At 41.2% G+C, this 27,312-nt stretch overlaps 1 protein-coding gene across 7 annotated transcripts in view; it reads right to left on the minus strand.

Moving 5' to 3' along the window:
• SBF2 (SET binding factor 2) overlaps positions 1-22,881 on the minus strand; it is a 364,188-nt gene extending 341,307 nt beyond the window's left edge. For all 7 annotated transcript variants that reach the window (XM_042461173.1, XM_042461134.1, XM_042461050.1 and 4 more), the window contains exon 1: positions 22,691-22,881. In XM_042461173.1, the coding sequence (XP_042317107.1) occupies positions 22,691-22,708 (18 nt within the window). In that variant the 5' untranslated portion in view covers positions 22,709-22,881. The remainder of the gene's footprint in view (positions 1-22,690) is intronic.
• Between the last annotated feature and the right edge of the window lie 4,431 nt (positions 22,882-27,312).

Here is a 27,312-nt window from a genome sequence, read left to right on the forward strand (position 1 = left end):
AAAAGTAACAAAACAATGTGTAACATCATTACATATGACAGAAGAAATACTCTTATTACACCAAAACCTTACTTTCAGTGCAGTTTGGAATTGGCAATTTGTAATCTTTAATGAGTTTTAAAGCAATTCAAAAGTAGCTTAAAAGCAACTTGGTATTAACAAACATGAACAGAAAACAGAAAAAGGGCACAAGAACCTGTCTGATCTCAGAAGTTAAATGGGGTCAGGCCTGATAAGTACTTGCAAGGGAGACTGCCAGGAAATATAAGGTGCTATAGGATATATTCAGAGGAAGGTGACGGCAAATCTCTTCTGAATAAATTTTGCCAATGAAACCCTAGGACAAGGTTGTGATCAGCTGGAGTCAACTTGAAGGAGAATAGAAACCACTGGGAGGCCTGAATTCCCATTCTCATGCAGCCTGTGTACATCCAATAAATCTCTTCCACAGCTATATGGGTGGTGGGGGGGGGGGGGTTAGAAAGTGCCCCCTCCTTGTGAACTTCTATTTGGGCAACCTTGAACTTAAGCATTCAACATGATAGAAAATAGCTATCATCACACAATAAATAAAAAGAAAGAAAAGAAAAGAAAGAAATTAGCTACTATTTGTCCTTCAAATTTTTCCTAGACAAGAATATTTATCATATATTCCATATAACCACTAAACATTTCACTAACATATTATATATTTTAAAGTAACAAAATATATGTCATTTTAGAGGCCATAAATCAGAACTTTTAAAAGAAAATGCTATGACACAATGTTTACTTAACAGATTTGCTCTTACTCATGTTTTTTTATTGGCAAGCTATAAAAGCAGGAGTAAGTTACATACAGAGAAGAAATAAACAGCCAATCATGAACAAATTGCAGTTAAGCCTGACTCTATCAATTTTACCTTGGCAGCAATATAAGCCACATATAGGAGTTACTGAGTCTATGATTAACACAAGATCTGAAGCCAAAAAAATCCTAGTTATGATCACACAGTTCAGATGCACATGCATTAAAATGGAGGGGGTAGAAGCTATACAAATGTTGCATTCAACACATCTGATGACCAGAGATGTGGTTCCATTTCTTCATTCTGCTTAGAGAGTAGATCTTAAGGATGATACAAATTAGCCCTCTGTTACATCTTTTTTTTTTTACTTAAAAAGGGTTGTAATTTGGAGGTCTACAACAATGCAGTATCATGATTGTACTCTGAAGTCCAGAACATGGACCCTTTCTGCTGACTTTCTACCATAAAAATAGTTCCCTTTTTACATGAAAATATGTAAACTTTCATAAACTTTTTACATGCTGGTCCTAGAAAAAAGCTAGTTACTACACCAAAAACCACACACATGGAAAAAGGGATAGACTCCTAGGATGCTGAGAGATTATTTTAAATAGCTAAAAGGTCCAGAGCATTTCAGTCTACAAGGACTTCTTCAGGGGGCTGGACAAAGAATAATAAGGGCAATACATGACTATGTACACAAACATCAGAAAAATGCAAAATTATATTAATACTTATATGTATAGCATGTGCATACTTCAAACAAAATGACCATGTGCTGTCCTTTATACGCCTTCTACAGCCCCTTGAAGAAAACCTTAAATATCTGTAGATCAAAACACACTGGAGTTTTTTTTGGCTATTAAACATCATCTCTCAGCATTTTGATTGTGTCTCCCTTTTTGGGGTTCTACCAAATGTTTTCCAGTTTTTTAAAAACAACAACAACAACAAAACCAAGAAAGCATATACAGTACTATGAACAAGGACAGTTACTATTAAATGCTGGACTTTCCAAATACTTGTGGGAGATGCTAGCCTCACAATGAGAGTTTCCCACAGTATGCATGTGATTAAAAGAACAAAATTTCCTGGTCTTCCCAGAACCAAACAGCTGGCAAAATATTATCAACATCCAGTTGATAGCTCATCATAGCTGCAGACTATGCAATGTTCAAACTTGTGTGCTTCCTGCAGAATTCAGATTAAAGTTTTCAATAATATTTTTATCATACCAAACATGATGATTTCTTGTTTTCAACACTACAGCTGCATAAATGCACCTGAACAATAAGCTACCTTGGATACTGACTGTTTCCGGTCCATACTAGCATCTCTCTTTTCTCTTCCCAAAAAGAGAGTATTTTCTCACAAAGAGAGAGAGCTAAAGCTAACATTTACATAAATATCTGCTTTCCTGGGACAAATATTTTGTCTGAAGTGATTTTACAGATTTGGAGAACAAAGTATTTCCAGTAATTATATGCATATTACCCATGTTCACTAGATAACAACTGTTGCTATTTGAAGAAGCCATGTTATAAAATATTAAGCAATTCAGAATCTATTGCTGAACTAAGCAATTACAAATAAAAGATTAAAGCAGAATTTGTTCAGAGCTGCAATGTTATAACTTGGTAAAAAGGAAACTATTGAGTCAATTTAATCACTGGTCTCCAGAACGCAGTCCAACATTCAAACCACACCACCATGTTGGCTCTCAGTGTATATGTTTAAAAAAAGAAAGAAAGAAAGAAAGAAAGCATAGTTATTCCTAGAAAGAATACATTGGGTGCCTTCTCCTAAATCAGGTAAAAGGATAGACAGGGAAGTATGCAGAGAGATCATGGCTCCAGGGGAGCTAGTGAACAAAGGGCAATGCATTCATGCCACTATCGAATCATCTCAGGAAGAAATAAAAAGAGTATGACCAACACTACCCAAGGACATTCTGAACTTCATGCAATGCATGCTAGAATTGTATTATTTTAAATTATTATTTTATATGGTATTTTAATCTCTTGGGTTGAAGGGCAAATTAAAAATAATGATCACCATTACAGAGGTCAATGGACCAATGTACTAAACCCAGATTTACTGAAAATATATCCAGGGGTAGCTGTGTTGACCATACAGCAAAGTACAATAACATACAAAATCCACCAAACAGCAATACATTTATTGGGCTAAGGAAAATGCATGAAATACATGATGCAAGCTTTCGAAGCTCCACTGGCTTCTTTATCAGGCAAAAGTGCTAACAATCAAACAGGACAAAGGAAAAAAATGACAGTGTCAGAACCATAGGCCTACATTTTGTCAAGATGTTGTTATAGATATTCTCAGTTAAGATGGTACAGAGGGCTAACCATTTGGCAGAGGCCATCCCTCTCCCTTGGCCATGAAGGCCAACAGGGAAATCCTAAAGAAGGAGCCAAAAGACTGGGACTTAATTCTTTGAGGTTTCTACCTCCAACAAAGGTAACACTTTCTTTAATTGGGGCTGCAATTGGCATGTTTTACCTAAAGACTTGGAACAATTACTGAAGAAAGTACAACATTAAGAAAAGAAAAATAATCACCACAGCTGATACACATGACTTTAAAGTAGATGATGAAGACACTGAAATAGTTAAAGATTTTCCATACCATGGTTCAGTACTGAGACTCCAGTCAAGAATTCAGAAGGAGATTACAACTTAGAAGCGCTGTTATGAAGGGACAAGATCCCAAAGTGTAAAGATATATCCCTGAATAGTAAAGGGAGGCTAGCCCATGCCATCGTATTTACCATTTCTGTGTATTGCTATGAAAGCTGGACAGAGAAGACAGCTGATAGGAACAAAATCAACTCATCAAATGTTGTACTGGATAAGAGTTCTATGGATGCTATGGACTGCTTAAAAAGACAAAGAAATGGGTTCTAGAGAAAGTCAAGCCTGAACTCTCCCTAGAAGCCAAGATGACTAAACTGAGACTGTCAAACCTTGGACATATCATGAGAAAACATAACTCACTAGAAAGACAATGATGCTTGGTAAAGTAGAAGGCAGGAAAAGAGGAAGACCACATTAGAGATGGATTGACTCGATCAAGAAAACATGGCTCTGACAGAATGACAGGGTGACTTGGAGATCTCTCATTTAAAGGATTGCCATAAATCAAAGTCAACTTGATGGTACTAATGAGTAATTGGATATCTTTTTGATATTTAGAATTTTCTTCTGAATTTTCAAAAGTCAGTTCCCCAAATGAAAGGAGACTGGATTCAATTTTGCAGTACAGTGGGACCTTGTTATCCGCTGGGGGTTTGGTTCCAGGATCTCCCGTGGATAACAAAATCTGTGGATGCTCAAGTCCCATTAAATATAATGGCATAACAAAATAGTGTGCCTTATATCAAATGACAAAATCAAGCTTTGCTTTTTGGAATTTATACTTTTTTGGAATATTTTCAAGCCATGGATGCTTAAATCCGTGGATAAAAATCCATGGATAAGGAGGGCTGACTGTAAGTACAATGAGAACTTGGGGCTGGAGCAGATGGGCAGGAAAAAGCAGCTCAACCCTGGGTTTTATGAAAGCAGGTCAAAACCCAGCTATCTGCATGGCCTGCGCCCAAGGTGCAGAACACCCACAGGCAGTCCACACCATGCTGCATCAAGACACGGGTCTCAGTTATTTTTTCACCTACCCCATAATGCATGTGCACCATCACACAAACACCGCCAATTACTTCCCTTGTTCTGCCCAGCTATTATCCCACTGGACACTCAGCATGGCCAGTGATGTGCCTGACCACACGGTTACATGTGCAACACACCACCAGTACAGTACATTGGTGCACTCAATGACACACTGGCAAAGCACAATCATGGCTGCCCCCCATACATGCCCCCTTTCCGCACCTTCTCCCCATGCCCCCCTGTTGGACTGTTTGTTTTTGCATGTTGCAACTACATCCACTGCATTATTTGTGGCCTGCCATCTTTGTCATACTTTTGCATTTTTGCTTTCCTGGATTTCCACACTCACGCCATGCTGTTTATATGCCAGTACAATGGTGCACATGTTTCGCATTAAATCAGAATAGGTGAACTTCGTTTTGCTCTGGTTTTAAGCCCTGGACAGTGGCTTTCTTTTGCTTTTATCTGGTTTTGTCTCATGCATTATCTAAACAGCTAGGTTTCAAAGTGGTTTGAAGCCACTTTATTTCACCAGTACAGACAACCCCATCAAGCAGCAGACCATTACAACTGGAGTGCAACCACAAAAAGTCCATACTGACCTTGTGAAAATTTAGAGCAGTTACTTTTAAGAGTTTTCTTGCTTCCAATTGGTTTGGCTTATATATTTTTAAGTCAGTGTTCTTTCTCAAACAATAAAAACAAAACTCTGTAGAGCCTACAAACATAGAAACATAGAATTGGAAGAGACCACAAAGGCCATCCAGTCCAACTCCCCTGCCATACAGGAACTCACAATCAAAGCATCCCAAACAGATGGCCATCCAAGCTCAAAGTGAGAGATGGTGTATTCAGAATTTTTTTTTAAAAGATGAGAAATGGATTATGCCTAACTAATGCTTCTCTGACACTTGCTCCATGTGGGCCTTATACTGTACTGCAATATTTCTTTTTTATTATCTTTCCTAAAGAATAGCTATCTAATCTAGTAAAACATATAGTGGTCATTTGCTGTAAAGTTAAATAAAAAATCCTGAACAAGTAGAATTTATTAGTGCCTCTAATCTGCAAAAACATCCAAAATTCTGACTCAAAGAAACAAGAAGAGACAAATAAAGAATGGTTTAAAGTTACTAAAGGCAACCAACAGAAAAAAATATTCTGAGGTATTGTTCATGGCTCATTTACACTGTACAAAGACAACTTCTGAGATTTCTCTCATGCTTCATGAATATACTGTACACATGAAAGAGAGGGGAGATATATTAGCATTTCATTTCAGTGGCTGAATTTTATGACAAGAAGGTTTAGACTAAGAGTACATGTCTTAACACATTCACATCTCAGCTTTTTCAATGTTTACATTCCCTAAAAGGCAGGCATTTTGGACAAGGGATAAGGTAATATTTTAAATGGTTCAAGTTCTGCAAAAGCCAAAATTTTAGAAGTCAAATCTTAGAAATCAAATCACATACATGCAATAGATGAAACACTTCAAACAGTTAAGAAAAGGAGCAAGGAAAAGGGGAGATAGAAACAAAACCAGAATCATGTGTTCAACTATTCAATGACTAGAGCAGAAGGCTACAGAGGACTACTACAATAATCAATGCAAACAAAAACAAACAAGCTTCATTTATATACCGTTTCATACCGCCTAAGCAGTGTCTAAGCGGTTTACAACTGTAAGCTAATTTGCCCCCAACAATCTGGGTACTCATTTTAGCGACCTCAGAAGGATGCAAGCCTGAGTCAAGCTTGAGCCCTTTTGTTGGTCTTGAACTCGCAACCTTATGGTTTTGAGTGAGTGACTGCAGTACAGGCATTTAACCACTGCGCCACCACTGCACAGAAATAGAAAACAAAAGATCTGGGAACTCCAAGGATGTTCAAACCAAGCAAGGGCCAGGTGTGCTATGACAGTGATTTCCAAACTTTGGAAATCCAAGACATTTTGGACTTCAGCTCCCAGAATTCCTGGCTGTTGGCCAAGCTGGCTGGGGCTTCTGGGCACTGAAGTCCAAACCACCGAAAGGGTCTCAGTTTGGGAATCCCTGCTCTATAACAAATAGAGGAAAATGCTAGAAGATCAAGTGACACATTGAATGAAGAACCATACAAAGATAAACCCCAAAGTCTATGGATTTCAATCTATGTTTATGGATTTCAATGGCTTTCCTGTACATTCTGACACAATAATTATTGGCATGGTCCAGAATTATCAAATAGCATTTTATACCCAGGATGGTTTATAGCATGTTCTACTACTGCTGATTTTTCTGACTGATGCAGTCTGCAGTAAAAACATTGAAATTCTGGACCATGCCAACAACTATCAGGTCAGAATGCATAGGGAAGCCACTGAAATCCATAAAAACCTGGGCAATTTCAACAGGAAAGAAAAAACTCTTAAAGAAAACTCAGGCCCGGTACAGACCACCTAAAAAGGGCGGTCTGCCGGTGCCCTAGTTTGCTCCACAAGGAAGCTGCAGTGGACAAACCGTGCGGCTTCTTCACGGAGCAAAAAGAATCCAACCCGCAAAAAGCAGGTTCTTTTTCTGGTGCTATAATGACGCCGCAGTGCGCCAATGGCGTACTTGTGATGTCATTATGGTGCTGCGACGTGCAGACGCTAGGCATCCATTGGGTCATAATGGCGGTGCCCATCTGTACAGGGCGCTGCTATTTTGACGTATGGAAGACGTGCTATGGCGCCAATCTGTACCGGGCCTCAGTCTGGCTACCAGTCCTTAAAAAGACCAAAATCAGGACCCAGCAAATGCAAATGAAAACCAGCCAGGGTGAGGGAGATTCCCATCAGATAATGGATCATTAAGTAAATAGACACCTTGTAGGTCTTGCCATTCAACAAGATAACAATACACAGATTAACATGCAAATCACCTCCTCTCTATCAACAGTATAAATACCCCACCCTCTTCCATTCCCTCAAGATGCCAGCCACAGGGATAAACTCTTCTAGAACACAGTCTCAATGCCCGAAAAACCCACAAAAAAATATGGATGCCGGCCATGAAAGCCTTCAACTTCACATTAAAAAGGTAAAGGTAAAGGAAGTCCTTTGACATGAATGTCAAGTTGTAAATGACTGTAGGAGGTGGTGCTTATCTCCGTTACTACACCAAGGAGCCAGCGTTGTCCAAGGACTGCTCTGGTGGTCATATGGCCAGCATGAGTGCACCGAATGCAGTTACCTTCCCGCTGAAATGGTACCTATTTATCTACTTGCATTTGCATGCTTTCAAAGTGCTAGGTTGGCAGAAGCTGGTACTAGTGACAAGGGCCCACCGCTGAGGCCTCAAAGTGCCAACCTTCTGATCTTCTGATCATCAGAATTGGCATCTTAACCACTAAGCCAATCACTTTGCTAAAACAGTATAAAAGTACATAAAACATAAAAAAGTTGAAAGGCATAACTAGAGCATACACCCCGTATAAAAGCCTCCCTTACAACAACTATAAAAGTCCAAGGATTCCATAAGATGGAGACATGACAGTTAAAGTGGCATCAAACTGCTTTATTTCTGCAGTGTGGATACTACCCTAATGATTTTTTTTCTACTATTGCCCTATTTCACAGTACTTCCATTAAATACACTTTTGTGGAAAAGCATCCAATTTCTTCCAATTATGAGTTAAACATAATTCATAAACCAATATATCTTTGTGTAATAAATCTGGATACTCAGTTTTGCCTTCCAGTCAAATAATTACATTTGCCATTTGAATAGATGAAGAGATGGAGTATCATGCCATTAGTAGCAGCTGAATGTGTAAAATTAAGTTTCTGCATGCACAGAATGCAGAACTCTGATCTGGGCAACAAAGACACGTGCACATCATTTTAGAAAACACCTTATAAAATATAACATGGCAATCCTAAGGGAAGTAATATTTCTCTTATATAATATCTGAAATGACACGTGGCCATTCTTACAGACACTCTTGGATCTAATCTCAATGGCAGCCAGGGCAAAAGCAATAACCTGCACTATTACAAACATACATGAAAAATGGGATTTCAGAAAGGGGAAGCAGTTAAAAGGTAGGACAACAGGATTAAAATTTTATTGGCAAAGTATTAAGACAAGTTAACTAAACAAAAGTATCCACAATATTAAGATTGTAAGGTAATACAGGCCCGATTTAAACGGGCCTTTGTGCCACCTCCATCACATGCTAGGGGTTGGCCGAGGACGCAGCGTTCATACCGACCTCACTCCTAGCACGTGACGGGGGCATCAAAATGGCGGCGCCCTGTATACATGGGCACCACCATTTTGACGTAACGGCCACGTCGCGTCCAAACTCCGCGGCCTTTATGTCTTGGCACTGCTGAAGGGTGCTTCTGGCGCCCTTTCAGCGGCGCCAACAGGAGCTCCATTTCAGAGCTCCTTTCGCCGCGCGTATCACTGGTGTGGTCTTTAAATGACCACACCAGCAATACAGAGAGAAAGGGGCCAAGTGCCCCTTTCCCCGCCTCTGTTGGGGTGTCCTTGGGGCATGAAGCCCCAAGGACACCCCTTTCTAGGCCACAGGGAAGCGGCATTTTGCCGCTTCCCTGAGGACTGGAAAAGCAGCAGATTGGGGCCTCTGGGGCTGCTGCTGTGGCCACTGAGGCCCCAATCCGTCAGGGAAAGGGGCGGGTGGATGCGGTCTGTATCGTGCCACAGTGGACCCTTGTTATACGCTGGGGTTTTGTTCCAAGATCCCTCATGTATAACAAAATCTGTGTATGCTCAAGTCCCATTAAATATGACATAGCAAAATGGTGTCCCTCATAAAAAATGGAAAATCACGGTTTGATATTTGAAATTTATACTTTTTTGAACATTTTCAAACCATGGATGATTGAATCCGTATATAAAAAACTTGTGTATAAGAAGGGCTGACTGTACTATGTTCAACAGCCCAGGACATAGCTAAAAGCAGAGGTGATTTATTTTCAACAGCATCTAACAAAACGTGAAAGTACAGTATATAACCTATTTTGATCTTAACTACAAGCCTGTAAATCATACATTCCTACAACAATGTCAACCTGCTGTGAGCTTCACATCAATTATCTTATGTGCAATCTGAAAGGAAGTACTTTGTGAAGCATAGCAAAACTTCAGAATTTGACCTTTTCTGTTCTAATGGTATTGCATATCCTATGTTAGAAGAGTTAAAATCTTACATTACCATCATTTTCTATAGAATCTTTATGACTGACCCAGCTGATGTCATAAAAATTGTGTGGCCGAGCTGCCTTATGGTCACTACTCTAAATCAAGCTGCCACTATTAGGCACAAGTTTCAAACTGAATGTTTCATTCAAGTATGGTATTAGAAAGCCCAATTGTTTCTTCATTCCAATATTGGCTCAAAATAGCCTTAATAATATAAAAGTCCATTATTTGCCTTATATTGAACAGCTGCACTGTCCTTACATCGTGGGACAAATTAAGCAACTTTCCAGACAATTCACTGACAAAAATATGTACCCCTTCTGGGCATTACTGAAATGGCTATGTGAAATATTTCCTTTTAACAAGAACATATTTGGCTTGCCTCTGTTATTTATTTATTTATTTATTTATTTATGTATTTATTATATTTGTATGCCACCTTTCTCCCAGAAGGAACCCAAGGCAGCTCACAGATGAAAACATTTTAAAAATTACAATAAAATTTAAAATTGTCAAGATCATCTAAAACATTATAAAATTACATTAAAAGATACAAAAGTTAAAAGGCTTAACTAAAACACAAATAGTCCATGAAAACTACTGTGGCATGATTATATGTTGAATTCCTGTTTAAATAAAAACGTCTTAGCTTGCCGACAAAAGGCGAACAGGCACGGGCCAGCCTAGCCTCCCATGGAAGGGAATCTCAAAGGTTGGGAGCAGCCACTGTGAAGACTCTCTCTCATGTCCTCACCAAGAGAGCCTGTGATGGTCAAGCGACCAAGAGTAAGCCTTCCTCTGAAAATCTTAGAAGTTCTAGAAGGTTCTGTTACCACTAAGTATTCTTAACATTAGTGAACATTAAAAGTATCATATGTTCTGAAGACAGAACAGACAGAACAGATCCATGCTGATTATTTATGATGAAAATTAGGAAGCATCGATGTTGACCTTCCACTAAATTCAGTGGTTTCTAAACACTGTAAAATATCTCATCTGTATAGGAAATCTTTTAATACAGTATTACTCTTCCAGACAAAGCACCAAGAAATGGAGTATTGGCACACTGTTACAGTCTGCTGGTGCTGCGTGGCATTAAGGCAAAGGAAGAATTTTTTCCCTCCTAGACAACTTCAGTCTTGTGACAACTGTAAAAAAAACCTTAACAGCTGGATGCTGCTATCATTTATGCAGTACATTTACTGAAAACATTTATTATAATAAATTGGCTCTCAAACTGAATTTGGCCTCAGCTCTAATTCAAAAGCATTCACTATGAAAAGAATACTATTTGGAAAGAATCAGGTCAAAATAACATAAAACCTTGACTAGGAAGTCACAGGGACGTAGCTGGGGGGGGGGGGGGGGGGGGTCTGGACCCCCCCCCATCAAGAATGGGGATGTTCAAGCTCCTTCCTCCCCCTCCTCCTCCCCTCCATCAAAAGCACGGACTTGGATGGAGAGGGAAAGGGGAAAAAATGCCTCAGGGAGCAGGGAGGCTCAGAGAGAGAGAGAGAGAGAGAGAAAGGGAGGGAGGGAGAGAGAGAGGGAGGGAGAGAGGGACGTAACCTTGAAGCGGGGGCAGTGCCTGTTCAAGCTCCTTCCTCCTGCTTCCTCCTTCCTCGGAGCGGACTCAGGAGAGAGAGAGAGGGAGGGGAGAGGGCTGATCTCCCTCCCGGCATCATCTTTGCCCCTCTTTCCCTCTCCCTCCTCCTCTGTGCTTTTGCCAGAAAAAGGTCTCCGTTCGGGAGAGGAGGAGGAGGAAGAAGAAGAAGAGGGAAGGAAGACATACAGAAAAAAGGAAGGAAAAACGAGGAGAGGGAGGGAGAACTAAAGGAAGGAAGAGAAAGGAAAGAAAGAAAACCTTCTCTTGACTCCTCCTCTTTGTCTAGCTATCGTCCGATTTCTCTTCTCCCCTTTCTTTCTAAGGTTTTGGAACGGGTTGTTTATTCGCGCTGTCTTAAGTTTCTTGAAACCAACTCCATCCTTGATCCCTTTCAGCCTGGTTTCCGCCCAAGGCATTCCACAGAGACAGCTCTCACAAAGATCTCGAATGACCTTTTACAGGCCAAGGCTAATGGCCTTTACTCTGTTCTCATTCTTCTCGATTTGTCTGCAGCCTTTGACACTGTTGATCAGTGTCTCCTAATTGACATACTCTCTGACCTTGGGTTCTCAGACTCTCTTCTCGACTGGTTTAGATCTTACTTGTCTGGCAGATCTTTTGCAGTAGTTGCAGGGGGTCAGACTTCTTCTCCTGTTCCCTTATCTGTTGGAGTTCCCCAGGGCTCTGTTCTGGGTCCCCTTCTGTTTTCTCTCTACACACTGTCCTTAGGAAAACTCATCAGCTCTTTTGGTTTTTCCTACCATCTCTATGCCGATGACACCCAGCTGTATCTTTCTGCCCCTGACCTTTCTCCAAGGCTTGAACAGCAAGTCTCATCTTGCCTTACAGCTGTCTCACAGTGGATGCGCCATCGGCATTTGAAGCTCAACATGTCCAAGACGGAGCTTCTTGTCTTTCCTCCTAAGCCCAACCTTCAACACTCTTTTTCTGTCTCTGTGGACAACATTTCCATTCAACCAGTCCAGCAAGCCCACAGTCTTGGCTTTATCTTTGACTCTTCTCTGTCGTGTATCCCTCAGATCCAGACCACAGCCAAGGCTTGTAGATTCTTTTTGTACAATATTGCCAAAATCCGACCATATCTCTCCGCCTCTACTGCCAGATCCTGATCCATGCCCTAGTCATCTCCCGACTTGATTACTGTAATGTCCTCCTGACTGGGCTTCCTTTTTCTCACCTCCGTCCTTTAATCTCTGTCCAGCATTCAGCTGCACGCATTATCACTTCCACCCACCGCTCTGACCACATCTCTCCTGTGTTGGCATCCCTTCACTGGCTCCCTCTCCCTTTCCGCATTCAGTATAAGCTCCTGCTGTCGACATTCAAAGCCCTCCATGGACTGGCCCCTCCTTACTTATCAGACCTTCTTTCTCCTCACCTTCCCACCGGGGCCCTCCGTTCTGGTTGTCAAGGGTTCCTGTCCCAGCCCAGGATTTCCTCTGCCCCAGCCCAGATTCACCCCTTTTCACTTGCTGCCCCTCACTCCTGGAACCTTCTTCCTCCACAAGCAAGAGCCATCACTTCTTTACCTAGCTTCAAAACGGAGTTGAAAACCATCCTATTCAAAGAAGCCTTCCCAGGCATCGCATAATTGTCGCTTACTATCTGATGTTCTGTTGTTGACTGTTTATCGATCCATTTCCTGTATTGCTATGTATTGTATATGTATTATCCTACTTGTGAGTATGTATTTTCCCTGGATAATCATTAACCTTCCATTTTGAAGCCAAACCCTCCCTTCAGTCCATCTGCCTTGGTCCAGGCCTCGGAGGTTGAGAGGAACTGCTGGACCTCTTACCCTTTCCCGTCACCACTCCCTTCTCCTTCTGTGTCATGTCTTTTTAAATTGTAAGCCTGAGGGCAGGGAACCGTCTAACTAAAAAGATTGCATGTACAGCGCTGTGTAAATTTACAGCGCTTCATAAATAAAGGTTAATAATAATAATAATAATAATAATAATAATAATAATAATAAGGAAAGAAGAAAGGAAGAAATAGGAAGGAAGGGAGAAGGAAGGCTCTAAAAGGAAATATCAAAGAAAGAAAAGGTGACTTCTAATAACAATAATCAACTACAGGTTGAATCTCCCTTATCCAAAATGCTGAGGACTAGATGTATTTTGGAGTTTTTCAGAGTTTGGTATGTTTATATATGTATAATGGTATATATTGAAGCTACTTGAGTCCAACCATTAAACCCATTCATGTTTCATAAGCTCATCCTCAAGTAGCTCCTTTTTTGCCCTCCTCTGAGTGTCTCAGAATATGAACACAGTGTCTCTGAGCATGAACGGAGTGGCTGCCGCTTACTGCTTGAGCAGCTGCACTTTGCTTTATCAACCTGAATTTATCTGATGTGAACAGCTTGAGAGGAAGGACTCCGTTTGCATCTGCACTAAAGAAATAATGCAGTTTGATGCCACTTTAACTGCCCTTGGCTCCATGCTGTGGAATGCTGGGATTTGAAGTTTGTTGTGGCACCTGACAGAGATGGCTAAACAGCTCCTCAAAACTACAAATCCCAAGATTCCATAGCACAGAGCTATAATGGAAGTTAAAGTGGTCTCAACCATAAAAACCGAACTGCTTTGGGTCCTTTTCTGGAGGAAAAGATGGCACAGAAATGAAATAAATGATGAAATGATGAGGAGATCAGGGAATTGCACTTCAGTTTCTTGTGGCTGGCAGAGATGGCTAAATAGCTCCCAAAACTACAAATCCCAGGATCCCATAGCATGGAGCCAGGGCAGTTAAAGTGTTATCAAACTGCACTATTTCTGCAGTGTGGATGCAGCCTTGGAGCTCTTTTGTTGATGCTACTTGCAAGTTGGTTCTGACTCATGGCAACCCTAAGGCAAACCTATCATGGGGTTTTCATGGCAAATTTTTCCAGAGGGTGTTTCTCTGGGGCTGAGAGAGTGTGACCTGCCCATGGTCGCCCAGTGGGACCTCTATCCATGAGTTAAATCCACTCCCCACCCCTCTCCATTTTCTTTCTGGAAGGGGCCTTGCTTATGTTGAAGGGAAGGCCGCCGAGCCTCTGAACCTCAGAATTATTGTTTCAATGCTCAGTCTTAGAAGCAGTGAGTGCCTGAGCATGCACAGAGTGTCTTTCACTCCTTCTCACCTCTCTCTTAGCCAAAGACCCCCTCCTCATTTCACCACCCTCTTGATGCATGGGTTTGGCTGATTTTAACCTCTGGAATTTTATATTTGTATTTTATATTTTATATTTGTAATTTTTAAATATATTTTTTATGATTTTCATTGTTGTTTTAATGTGTTTTCTATGTGTTGTTAACCGCCTTGGGTCCCATTTTGGCAGAAAGGCAGGATAAAAATAAATAAATAAATAAATATGTGGGCTACCAAAATCTGGATGGGAAAAGCAACCCGTGACTGGGAGGAAGTCCACTTCCAGACTGGAAAAACAGATATCTATATCTATATCTGTATCTATGTATAAATGTTAAACAGTGTATGGTGTGCTAGCAACCACAGAGGCTTCCAGGAAATCCTTCTCCTCTTTTTATAACAAAATAATAATAATAATAATAATAATAATAATTTTGGAATTGGGGAGGATGGATGGGAGGACCACAAAACAATGACCCAGGGCCACAAATGGCCCACAGCTGCCCTATTTAATCCTCCTGCTCCATAGTGGTTTGATCACTGGAGTACCATGACTCTGGAGTCCAGGGTTTGATTCCCAACTGGACCATACAAAGCCACTGGGTGATCTTTTGCAAGCCACAAATGCACTTGAGGAAGTAGACTGAAGTCTAGGAAAGCTCATGCTCCAATTTCTTTCTTTCGGTGAGTCTCAAAAGTGCTGCAAGATCTCTCTACTTATTATTATTATTATTATTATTATTATTATTGGATCTAAATGCATCTGAGGAAAATGCTAGGAAACCTGACATCTAGGAAAACTCATGCTGCCAATGTGTTTCTTTCAGTTAGTCTCAAAGGGGCTACAAGATCTCTCTACATGTTGTTGTTGTTGCATCTAAATGCATCTGAAGAAGTAGACTGTCTTCAAAAGCTCATGCCGTCAATTTCTTTCTTTCAGTGAGTCCCAAAGGTGCTGCAAGATCTCTCTACATATTATTATTATTATTGCATCTAAATGCATCTGAGGAAGTAGATTGAAGTCTAGGTGTGGCTGTGGTTTCTCTCTCTCCCTCTTTTGCTCTATTTGGCGTACTCTCCCTCCCTCTCCCTCTCCCTTCCCTGCCTCCCTCCACATGCAGGTTGCCCTCCAGAGAGCAGAGGACAAGGCAGGACCCCCCCCCCCCAAAAGGGACCATGCCCTGGTTGCTGCTCCTGCTTCAGCCAGAGCTCCCCGCGCATTTGGGGTTTGGGGAAGGCACCAGGGCAGCGGGAGCCCTGAGAGGCGGATGCCAGAAAGCAAGTCCTCTTCTCTCTTTTTCCTCCTCTTCCCTTCACTCCAAGGACAAACTTCCCTGCCCTGGGTTGTTTTATTGTTCCTTCCTGCAAAAGACAGCTCTCTTGCCTCTCCTTTCCCCTGAATGAACCTGAGGAGCCTTTGGCAAGGGCACGAAAGTGGAGCAGCCCCCTCCCCTTCTTCTCCTCTTCCCCCTTCCTGAGGTAAAGGCTCGACCCTCTTTCTGTGTGTGTGTGGGGGGGGAGCTTTCAGCCCTTCAAAATGGTGGCACTTAGTCTCGACCCCCCCCCCTTCTCAAAATCCTGGCTACGTCCCTGGAAGTCAAGTGACATTATTAATACACTTATGTTTCTTCTCACTAGATTTGCTACAGTAGTGCCACATTGTATTCTATTTCCTCCTGTGGAACTTGCCCACTGCTTTCTAGGTACTAATCTAAAACTGAAATTATCTTACCTAACACTAAATGTCTTTATCACTGTAAAAGCCAACAGAAAACCCTTCTGTACTTTGCCACTGCAAAGAGAAGCACATTATTTACAAACATTTTAATATTGCTTTTCATTTTAAAAACTAGATTACACGCCCCTCCATATTCGCTAGGGTTAGGGGCACAAGACCCCCATGAATAAGGAAACACTGTAAATAACAAAAACACCATGATTTTACCTGAGAGGACACCTCTCTGGGAATCTCTAGGTCTTTCAGTGCAACTTTTAAAGCTGATCATAGAGTTGCACTGGAGGACCTAGATATTCCTAGAGAGAACATATTAATCAAATCCGTGAATAACCAAATCCACAAATATCAAAGCCACAAATACGGAGGGATGAGTGTAGTATAAAAATGAGATACTGCATCAACTGATAAAAATAATACAATAATGATAAAACAAAAATAAAACAATAAAATATGTCATTTAAAAAGGGTAGCTGATATAATTAACTATTGGGACAAAATGATGAAAAAAAATTCAGATTACATCCTCCATTAGTTTACTCACAAAAGTAGTTAAAGTCTTATTTACTATTTCTAACAATCTATTTCCTAAATTATTTTAATTTAATCCAGAGGTAGAGTATAATTCACAAAGACCCATGCCAAAATGAATCCATAAATTTTAAAGAAGCCACAAACTCCCACTCTATTTATATTGAAACACAGTAACATGGCTATCCCTTTTTAAATTTCCCAGTTTTAGTATACACATAACTGTGTAAGACAGTATGTTTTACCATGTTTTGTGCCTCTATTCAATTGTCTAACCAACCATTTTTACTAGGAGACCCACATACAATCATAAAGATGATTGTTCTCAGAAACAAATAAGGGATGGGGTATTTTTCTTACATTTTTGTTTAATCTCTACAAACATCTGTGCACTTCCCTCAAGTCTTATTCACATTCCAGCAGACAAACAATTTTACATGGGAATACTTGTTGTCAAATGCTTCAAAAGCTGTGCAAGAGAAAAATGTCATAGTATAATTAGATTTTGTTGTATTCATTGTGCCAATTTTCCAATAACATTAAATTTATTCAACTACAGTTTCCAAAATTTTACAGCGATTCTTCATTCCATTAAGGTAGCAAAGATATGTGTCATACTGAGGTACTGTATACTCACATTAATATGTATCACATATGAAAGTCAACTTAATGACTATATATGAGTCAAATGTATATACTGTTTCAAAAATTTATGCATTTTGAAGAGGGAAACTATATGAGAACATGGCACAATACAGAAAGACTGCAGATGTATTTTGCATAGCTCTCTATCAAATATTCTAAAATATTCTTTAAAAACTCTTTTCAAGTGTGCTTAATGATGAAATTCTAACATCTTTATACTTTCTAAGCAAGAGTCACGCCACAGAGAACAAGACTTTAATAAAATATTTGCATTCCACACACATCAAAATTTGGTCCTGGTATTTTTGCTTAAAAAGCCACAAAAGGTAGTCTGGGAAAGATTTCTCTGCCTCAAACACTGGACTGCAGTTGCCACTCGTGACAAAATCCAATGTTGATATGAAACCATAAGTAGAGGGAAGGGATCTAGATCAGTGTTAGAACTGCAAGCGAAAGGTTTCAAGTTCAATCCCTGGTATAACTAAACTAAAACCAACTAAACCAACTAAAATATCTATTAAAAACACAATTAAAAAAAATATAAAGAGGACAGAGCGGTGGGCTAAGAGTTATAGCCTATCTCTGAGATTAAAGCAGTCTTGTTTATAAACAGTTGTTGGGGCTAGACAACAGGAGATAGTTTCTCCCTCATGTCCTGCCTGTGAACTTCTCAAAAGTATGTGGTGGGAACAGGATAATGAAGTAGAAGCACCTTTCATCTCATCCAGAAGGACTGTGCTTATATTTTAATACCATGCTGGATATCAGTATCCTAGGTCCAAAACACACTGCAAAAATAATGCAGTTTGAGACGGCTTTAACTGCCCTGGCTCAGTGCTAGGGAATTCTGGGAACTGTAGTTTTGTGAGACATTTAACCTTCTCTGTCAGAGAGCACTGGTGTCACAATAAACTACAATTCCCAGAAGTCCCTAGGATTGAGCCAGGGCAGTTAAAGCTGTCTCAAACTGCATTATTTCTGCATTGTGTTTTGGACCTTGGTTTAATTAGAAAATAACATTTTAGCATCTCTGTTCAAAAGCTAGAGCAATGTCACCTAAAATTATTTACAGCTCAGGAAAGACTCTTGGCATGCCAGTTTTAAAATGTCTAAGATAGCTCTTCATACTAACTATGCCAGCACAATAATAAATATGTGATACTGCACTATTATCACAGTGTAAGTATTTCAGGTGGAAGTGTTAAATGATGTTAAGTTTATAGATGCTGCGTAATATTCAAGCATGGATGTGGAACAAATATATAGTATCCCACAGTGGTATATTCTGTAAGCCTGTGTATAGTAAGTGCCACAGTCTTGGAATCTGACAAAGAAAGAAAGGCCAGTTCTCCATGCATTATGGGACTGTACGTGGGATAAAGGAATTCAGAACAGACAGTGCGTATCTATTCTTCCACAGAATGTTCTCTCTCAAATAGTTTGAATTACTGGATTCTAAAAGGGGAAAAAAGCCAGTAAAGAAAATATCTGATTTAATTTTTACTTTTTAATCCTAATAAAGGTGGGAAAAACACAACTAAAAAAACTATTTTTTTTTACCTGATGCACTACTTTTTACCTGAAAGAACACCTCTCTGGGAATTGCTAGGTGATCCAGCTGACACTGACCACAGAATCAAGCTGGAGGACCCACAAATGCCTAGAGAAGTGTTTTCTCTGGAATCTCTAGGTCCTCCAGGGTGATTCTTTGACCAGTTTCTGGCAGAGTTGTGCTGCAGGACCTAGAGATTGCTAGAAAGAACATATTAATCAATTCCGTGAATAATCAAATCAGCAAAATTCAAAGCACCAAATACTGAAGGCCAGCTGTATCTGAAAATGCATTTGTTTCAAATGTATGAAGCATCTACCTATTTAAACCATAAAGCAACAAGACAAAATAATTTGTTTTGGTCATACCTATTCGTAGGAGGAATCAGTATGCCTCATCTTTTTCAGCAATCTGGAATCTGAAAACTTGTTTTTAATTTATATTATTTAAAAGCATTGTTGCTTTCATATATAGAATCATAAATCATAGAGTTGGAAGAGACCACTAGGGCCATCCAGTCCAACCCCCTGACTTATGGAAATATACCAGAACTAATGTTTACACAGCAATAGTTCTATAAGGATTTAACTTTCTGAAACAGCCTTATACCATACATAAATGTGAAGGTGAATGCATTTTTCAAGTGTTTTAGGCCCTGAGTTTGCTGTAATACAATGAATATATGTACAGTACTATCTGTTCTTTAGTTAAAAGATGCACACTGAGATAGGGCTAATTTGAACATATTTACTCTGATGGTAGGTCTGAGTAATTATAAAATTTCTATAATTTCTATAGAATGTATAATTTCTATAGAAATTAAAGAATTTAATATATTTCTTGCAGTTCTTGTTATACTGGCGTACAGGTTCAGTCTCCCTTATCAAAAAGGCTTGGGGTAAGAAGTGATTTGGATTTTGGATTTTTCATTTTATTTTGGAATATTTGTATATAAATAAGGAGATATCTTGGAGATGGGACCCAAGTTTAACTAACCTTTGCATGTTTTGTGTAATTTTATACTGTTTTTAGCTAGATGATTTTAATTGTTTAAGTTTTTATCGTAAAGCTTTTAAATGATTTTATCCGTGAGCCACCTTGGATCCCTTTTTGGGAGAGAGGTGGCATAGAAATAAAATAAAACAAAACAAACAAACATTAAATTCTTTTATGTTTTGTATACACATTATCTACATAGCTTGAAGGTAATTTTATATATAATATTTTTAAATAATTTTGTGCGTGAAACAAAATTTGTGGTCACTGAACCATCAGACATCAAAGGTGTCACTATCTCAGCTACCCATGTGAACAATTTTGGATTTTGGAGTATTTCAGACTTCAGAATTCTGGATCAGGGGGAACTCAGTCTGTATAAGCCTGCAGGAAGAATGTCTCTTAGCTTTAATTTTTTAATACAATAACTGAATTTCAGGAACTCTGCCAAAACTTTAATGCAGCAATACTTTATACTACTTCATACATTACTGCTATCAATATGGCAACCATATGTTGTGTATTTGTTATTGGAAGCTGTTAGGTTTTTTTAAAAAAAATACAAGAAAGCAGCTCCAAAAAGCTTCCTCATCTATTTCCCTTGTCAACAACCATATCTGTTTATGAACAAGCATAAGAGTATTATGTTCTATTTTTCTAGATATATTCAATACACTGCTGGGTAGAAATGTCCCTGAAGGGTTTACAACACAACACTTCACTTCCTCCACAGTAAAGGAAAGATTGTAATAGTTGGTACCAGGAGTATGGAGTTTTGCTACACCTGCAGAGATAACATAGGAAAATGACATTTATATAGGATGCAGGAAACTGTAAAAATTTCCCACAGAATACTGGCTTTCTTCTCCTTTAATATATACGCTCAATCCAAGATAGCATTAAACAAGCAAAATCCCTCGTTATTTTGAATTGCTGGAAAGAAGCAAAATCCCTTGTTATGCTGAATTGCTGGAAAGAAATGTGTTGTTAAGTATTGTTTAGTACAGACCCACACAAACTCTCTCCGTTATTCTTCAAGACTCAAACTCTTGCTGGGAATTAATTTTTAAGTCAACCATTTATAGGCTTCTTGATGAATGGGGCCTATTGTTTGGGACTCAAAAGTTGAGGCTGTTTTCCCTTATGCAAATTATAACAACAACCACACACAGAGACAAATGCATCTGACGAAGTAGACTGAAGTCTACGAAAGCTCATGCCGCCAACTTCTTTCTTTCAGTGAGTCTCAAAGGTACTACAAGTTCTCTCTATGTACCGATTCTACAGACTAACACAGCTGTATCTTTGGAGACAACAAAAGCCAGCAACTGAAATTATCAATGGATAGAAACACTGCAAGCCACACAGATCTCTATACCTGGATACCAAGATAACTACAGATAAAACACACTTTCATTCACACATGCAAACACACAAACGTTGTCACTAGTCTCCCTCCTTGTGAAATTTGCCTAGGAAGTCTCCCTGCGCTTTCTTGTGTCAGAGAGCAGCTCAGGATGCTGGGAGAGGAGGAGGAAGCAGCCTTTGGATGCTGTCTCCATTTACCTCCCAAGCCATGCTGGGAAAGAGCTGTGGAGCCAACCATCCATACACAGTGGTCTTATCATGGGGGAGTAAGGGGATCATGTCATTTTTATTTATCTATGTTTTATATTTGTTACTCATGTATTTTATGGTTGTAACCCACCTCGATCCTTCTGGGAGAGGCGGGCTATAAATAAATGTATTATTATTATTATTATTATTATTATTATTATTATTATTATTATTATTATTATGAGAGAGGGAGTGACACTCTCATGTCCTCATTCCCCACAAATGAGTCTGTCCCCCAAGAGTCCCTGCATGTCAGGTGCCCAAGGGCATCGCTTCAGGGTGACTGGAGGTCCTCCTTTTCCAGGACACATGTCCTCCATCACAGCCAGGTGGTGTTCCAAAATGTCCTCCACTTTGAGCACAACTATGAAGCACGAGTTCATTACATTTTTTCTATGAGTGTTTTACACATTTATTTGGGGATCTGGTGGCGCAGGGATTAAATGCCTGTATTGCAGCCACTCACTCACAAACCACAAGGTTGTGAGTTCAATACTAGCCAGAGGCTCAGGGTTGACTCAGGCCTGCATCCTTCCCAGGTGGTTATAATGAGTACCCAGCTTGTTGTGGGCAATCAGCTTACAGTTGTAAGCAGCTTAGAGACTGCTTAGGTGGCACAAAGCGGTATATAAATGAAGCTGCTTGTTTTGTGGCTCGGCTGTGCTCCATGCTGCGGTGCCTTGTCTTCTCTTGCAGTCAGGCATGTGTCGCTCCTGGCCAGTTCCTGAGAGGAAAATGACACGCTCCCAGACACACAGAGACACAACAGGGACAGGGAGGGAGAGGGAGAGGCCACTTCCCTGCCAACCCCTCAGCCTCAGGAGAGGAAACCAACAACGCCGCTCCCCCCCTCTCTCACACACACACACAACACACACACAATATATATATATATACACCACACACACACACAAGCCCACCTCCTTCCCCTGTTGTGTCCCCTGCCCTCCCCCTCCCTTTTTCTGGCCCAGCCCTGGAAAGGAAGCCATGCCCACTTCCCCAGACAGTGTGGTGACCCCGTGTCCTCCTTTTCCCGGACACGCCCTCCCCTTTCTGCCCATTGCCAACCTGCCCTCCATTTTGAGCAGGAGCGAGCACTAGCCCCTCCGTGGGCCTTTGACGTGGCCCCTGTCCTCCATGCCTGTCCTCCTTAACCAACAGCCAGAGCAACAGGAGCCACACCTACCTGTCTTCTCGGGGTCATAGCCCACCACTATGAAATAGTCCGCCAGCCTGGCAGCCATGGCTTCGGAGAGCCCTCCTGGGCCCCTGCCAGCCCTCGCCCCCAAGCCTCAGCCGCCCCCGAGGAGAGCTCAGCATCCTCCCCTCGCTCCCTCCTCCACAAGAACAAGCAACAGCACTGCAGCCATGTTGGGCGCCCGGGGCCTTACTGCGCCTGCGCGCTCCTCCTCCTCCCCCGCCCCCTCCCCTTCTGCCGTTATCTAGCGTTCTGGGCGCGCGAGAGATGGAAGAGGCGCGCGCCCGCGGTCGCGCCCAACGGTCAACTGGGTCCAGGGCCCCTGAATTTCCTCTCCTCTCTCTTCCCTCACAGAGGAAGGCCTTGTGTCTGAGGGGCAGACAAGGAAGATCCGTCGCCATCCTCTTCAACCAAGCGCTTCCTTCCTATTTTGGGAAGCTCAATCCAAGCGGCGGTTTTGGATGTACACTCCTCCCTCCGTATTTGTGGCTTTGACTTTTGCGGCTTTGATTATTCACGGGTTTCATCAATAGGTTCTCTCTAGGAATCTCTAGGTCCTCCCCAGCGCCACTCTATGGTCAACCTATAGCCAAAAAGCCAACATGCAGGAAATAGCTGTGTTGGCCATCGAACAAACACAAACAAAAACCCACCAAACAGTGATACCTTTTATTGGCCAACCCAAATGCACAATACGCTTGTCCCTTCATATGCAGTAGGCTTATGGGCACACAAGACCCCTGCAAATATGGAAGAACCACAAATAACAAAAACACTATGTTTTTTTACTTGAGAGGACACCTCTAGGAATCCCTAGGTCCTCCAGTGCAACTCTGTGGCCAACGTCCGACAGACACTGATCACAGAACTGCGCTGGAGGGGCTACAAAGGCCTAGTAGAGTGTTCTCTCTAGGAATCCCTAGGTCTTTCAGTGCGGAGGACCTAGATGCTCCTAGAGAAAACATATTAATCACATCAAATATCAAAGCCGCAAATATGGAGGGATGAGTGTATACTTGTTGCATGCTTTCGAAGCTCCATGGGCTTCTTCATCGGGCAAGATGTTACAAACCAAACAGGCAGAAAAAAGCAAAACAATTGGAGATGTCAGATGCCTGCATTTTGTTTCAGTCCTTAGCAAAGATGGCATGCTGGGGAGGCCTGATGGAAGGCCCTCCCTCCCTCCCCCATCATCCAGAGGGAGAGAAAGGCAAGCCCTCCAGCATGGAGGGAATGCAAAGTCAGGCCCAACACCATCAGGCCTAGGCGGAAGAAGAAGAAGAAGAGCCCTCCCTCCATGCCATCTGTCATCATCCAGCCTGGGAGGAAGTGAAAAGGCAGGGCCAGCTCCATTGGGCCTGGCACAACTGTCAAATGCAATCTGTACAAATGAAGCATCATCGAAAATCAACAAAACAGTGATACCTTTATGGGGACAACCAAAATGCAAATTATACATGTTGCAAGCTCTTGAAGCTCCAAGCTTGCAATGTGTATAATGTGCATTTTGGTTGGTCTAATAAAGGGGTATCACTGTTCTGTGGATTTTGGGTGATACTGTATTTCGCTATACGGCCAACATGGCTACTCATGGATATGTTTTCTATACAGACGAAATAAATCTGCTGGAATAATTTTTGCCTCTGTTGTTTTTGACAGTTCAAAAAGTCTGTCCTGGCAAGTAGCTGAAACTTAAGACACCTATGGAAGTAGTAGATTAATGTTTTCTTATTTTAAGATCGAACTTGGAGATGCATCTTTGCTGAGTAATCCTCACCACTTTGCACATGCAGATTTAAACTAATGCAATTGCCTCAGTTTTCTCCTTGCATTCAGTAGCTTACTGCTATTAAAACATAGAAACGTTAATGCAGCTGCTAGCATAAGCACCAAGCGGCATCCCAGAAAGCTCCCTTTTTCCAATCTCAAAAAAGCTTTTTTACAGTCTTTCAGAGGCAACTGATAGTGCTCAAAAGTCAACTGGCACAGTTTATTGGTGGTACAAAGCAATCTATACTCTAAGATTAATGCTGTTCTGCCAGCCACCATTAGTGCCATTTAAAATAGGGAAAAATAATTTTGAAACACAGGCGTATGCTTTATCTCAGATGAGAAGAAATTCCCATGTGATAAAGCACAGGGATGTTGGCTTAAATCCTAATGGTATCCATTTGAACAGATTGCACCCATTATCTTTACTGACTCAGGCCATGTCTGTATGGGCCAAAAGGCACATCTCCTCCTCCCCTGGTTCTGGCATCATCCTGTTTCAACTGTGCATGTTCCAAACCCTGGTTCTGGCGTGAGCAGTCCAGACTCTATGCACGTTCTGCACTAGAGCCAGGGTTTTACAGCCTTAAAATGATTCAAAATAATACATCTGTTGCTCCAAAACTTTCAGGCAGATCCACAGCCTCCATTCCCACATTGTCTGTCTGCACATGCAACCTGCTGAGCTGCACAGTGTGCCTGCCCCACTGTCGGTTGCTTGTTTTAGGACGGAATGAGGTGCCCAGCCTTGTGCTTATTACTGGATGCTTTCTTCTAGCCTCAGAAGTGAGCGACCTGCCATGGTGGATATGCCAGAGGCAGCTCAGCAGTATACCCATGCCGACAGCTATCATGACTCGGGAGAAGGGGCAGGTAAGAGGGGCAGGGCAGGGCAAGGCAGGGCAGCTGTGGGGCCAAGATAGCCTAGGATGCCCCCTGAGTATCCTGGCCAGTGCTGACAAGGCCTTAAACACTTTACACCACCAATTTAGGTTGGAACACCAAAATCGGTTGAAATAATCGCATGCCTAAATTAGCTTTTCATGCAGGGTCATTGAGAAATTTTCTTTAAAATACCACAGAGACACAATGTCAAGGGACAGTCCCACTAATTTCAGTGTCTTGGTTCCTAAATGAAAGCCCTGATAGAGGACACAGAGACCAACATATTCAGAAGTAGACCCTGCAAAGTTCAATGTGACCTCCTAACTAGTATCATATCACTTTAGTTTGGGATGCAGATATGCATTCTCACATTGGAACAGATCCCTCTGAACTCTGTAGGCCTTATTTCTGAGTAAACATGCAGATGACTCTGTTGTTAGTTATTCTGTTCAGTGTTATTACAATTGCAAAACGATTGTAAACTTTACACAATAAGTTGTCTTATAACCAGTGGCATCACTGGGGGAGTGAGGGGAGTGTGCAGACCACACTGGCCAACACCCCAGAAGAGGGGTGACACCTGGTCAGGCCCTCCTCATCCTGCAGGATGAGAAGGGGCAAGCGTGCCCTTCCCAGTTTTGCTGTTGTGGTGGCTTCCTCTTGAGGAGGAGGCCATCTCCGCGGCAAAGGAAAAGGGCAGATGCACCCCTCCTGGATTTGCTGAGGAGGAGGTTTCCATTCTACTGAAAAAGAAGGGTGAGTGCACTCTCTTAGCCCTGTCCCCCAGCAGCCCCCCTACCCCACGCCAGATGACACCAGGGGTTGGGGATGCCACTGCTCATGACTCATACCATTCATTCACATAGCCTAGTATTGTCAACACTAACTGGTATTGTCAGCACTAACCTGGGGGTCTCAAGTAGGATTATTTCCTAAAACTACTTGTAGATGACACAAATTTCATCTGGGAACATCTGTGTGGAAAGCTATGTATGCTACCAATAAGCTATGGGACACACTTAACTTAAGGAGGACAAAATGAGCCAGAGTTTGCTCTCAAATGTTGATTCCTTGTAGCAGTCTGTAAAGAAGGGCAATACTGGCGTGGCAGGAGTATGCTAAGTGAAAGATTGCTTAATGCTAACACTTCTTTTTATTTATTGACAATACAAGCATACTGTGGTTCAGGCTAAGCAAAGTTTGTTCCATAATGTTTTCACAAGTAAGAGGCCTATTTCATGTTCCCCAATAATCTCTTCCCCAATAAAACACCTCAGTGTAGCTGTCAGAGTGTTTATGAGCTGATCCATAGAGGATCTGCTCCATCACTATGCCAAGATTATTTATTTATTTATTTATCTATCAATCAATCACCTTTTCCCTTAGTCTGGGCTCATGGCAGCTTAAAAATGTAAATAGATATGAATAAAAATTCACACCACTAAAAGCATACAATAATTAAAACATAATTCAACTACCAGTAGGATTAAAAACAATTTAAAAACATACCCATTAAAGGGCAGCAAATACAGACAATACAGTACATTATTAGAAACCCTGTCCTCATTCTAAAGTCAGCTCCCAAAGACCTCTTAAAATATGAAAAAAAAGTCTTCACCATTTGCTGGAAGGACACCACAGGGAAAGCCAATCTAGCCTTCCTAAGAAATCTAGGTGCAGTCACAAAAAAGGCTCTTTTTTCTGTTCCTACCAAATGCACTAGTTGATTAGGGTAGCAGCACAAAAAGCAGGGCCTCACCAGCAGATTTCAAATCACTGGCAGGTTTATGTGGGAAAAATGCAGTCTTTCAGATAACATGGACCCAAGCTGTGGAGACAGGTGGGGTAAATGGGGCATTGCCCCCCACATAGATCATAACCAGTTGAACTGTGCCCAGAAACAGACTATAGCCACGGAGCAAAGGAGTTGTATGCTCCCTGATAACATCACTGTG

The sequence above is a fragment of the Sceloporus undulatus genome, chromosome 1, assembly GCF_019175285.1.
Source record: "Sceloporus undulatus isolate JIND9_A2432 ecotype Alabama chromosome 1, SceUnd_v1.1, whole genome shotgun sequence".
Taxonomy (NCBI): domain Eukaryota; kingdom Metazoa; phylum Chordata; class Lepidosauria; order Squamata; family Phrynosomatidae; genus Sceloporus; species Sceloporus undulatus.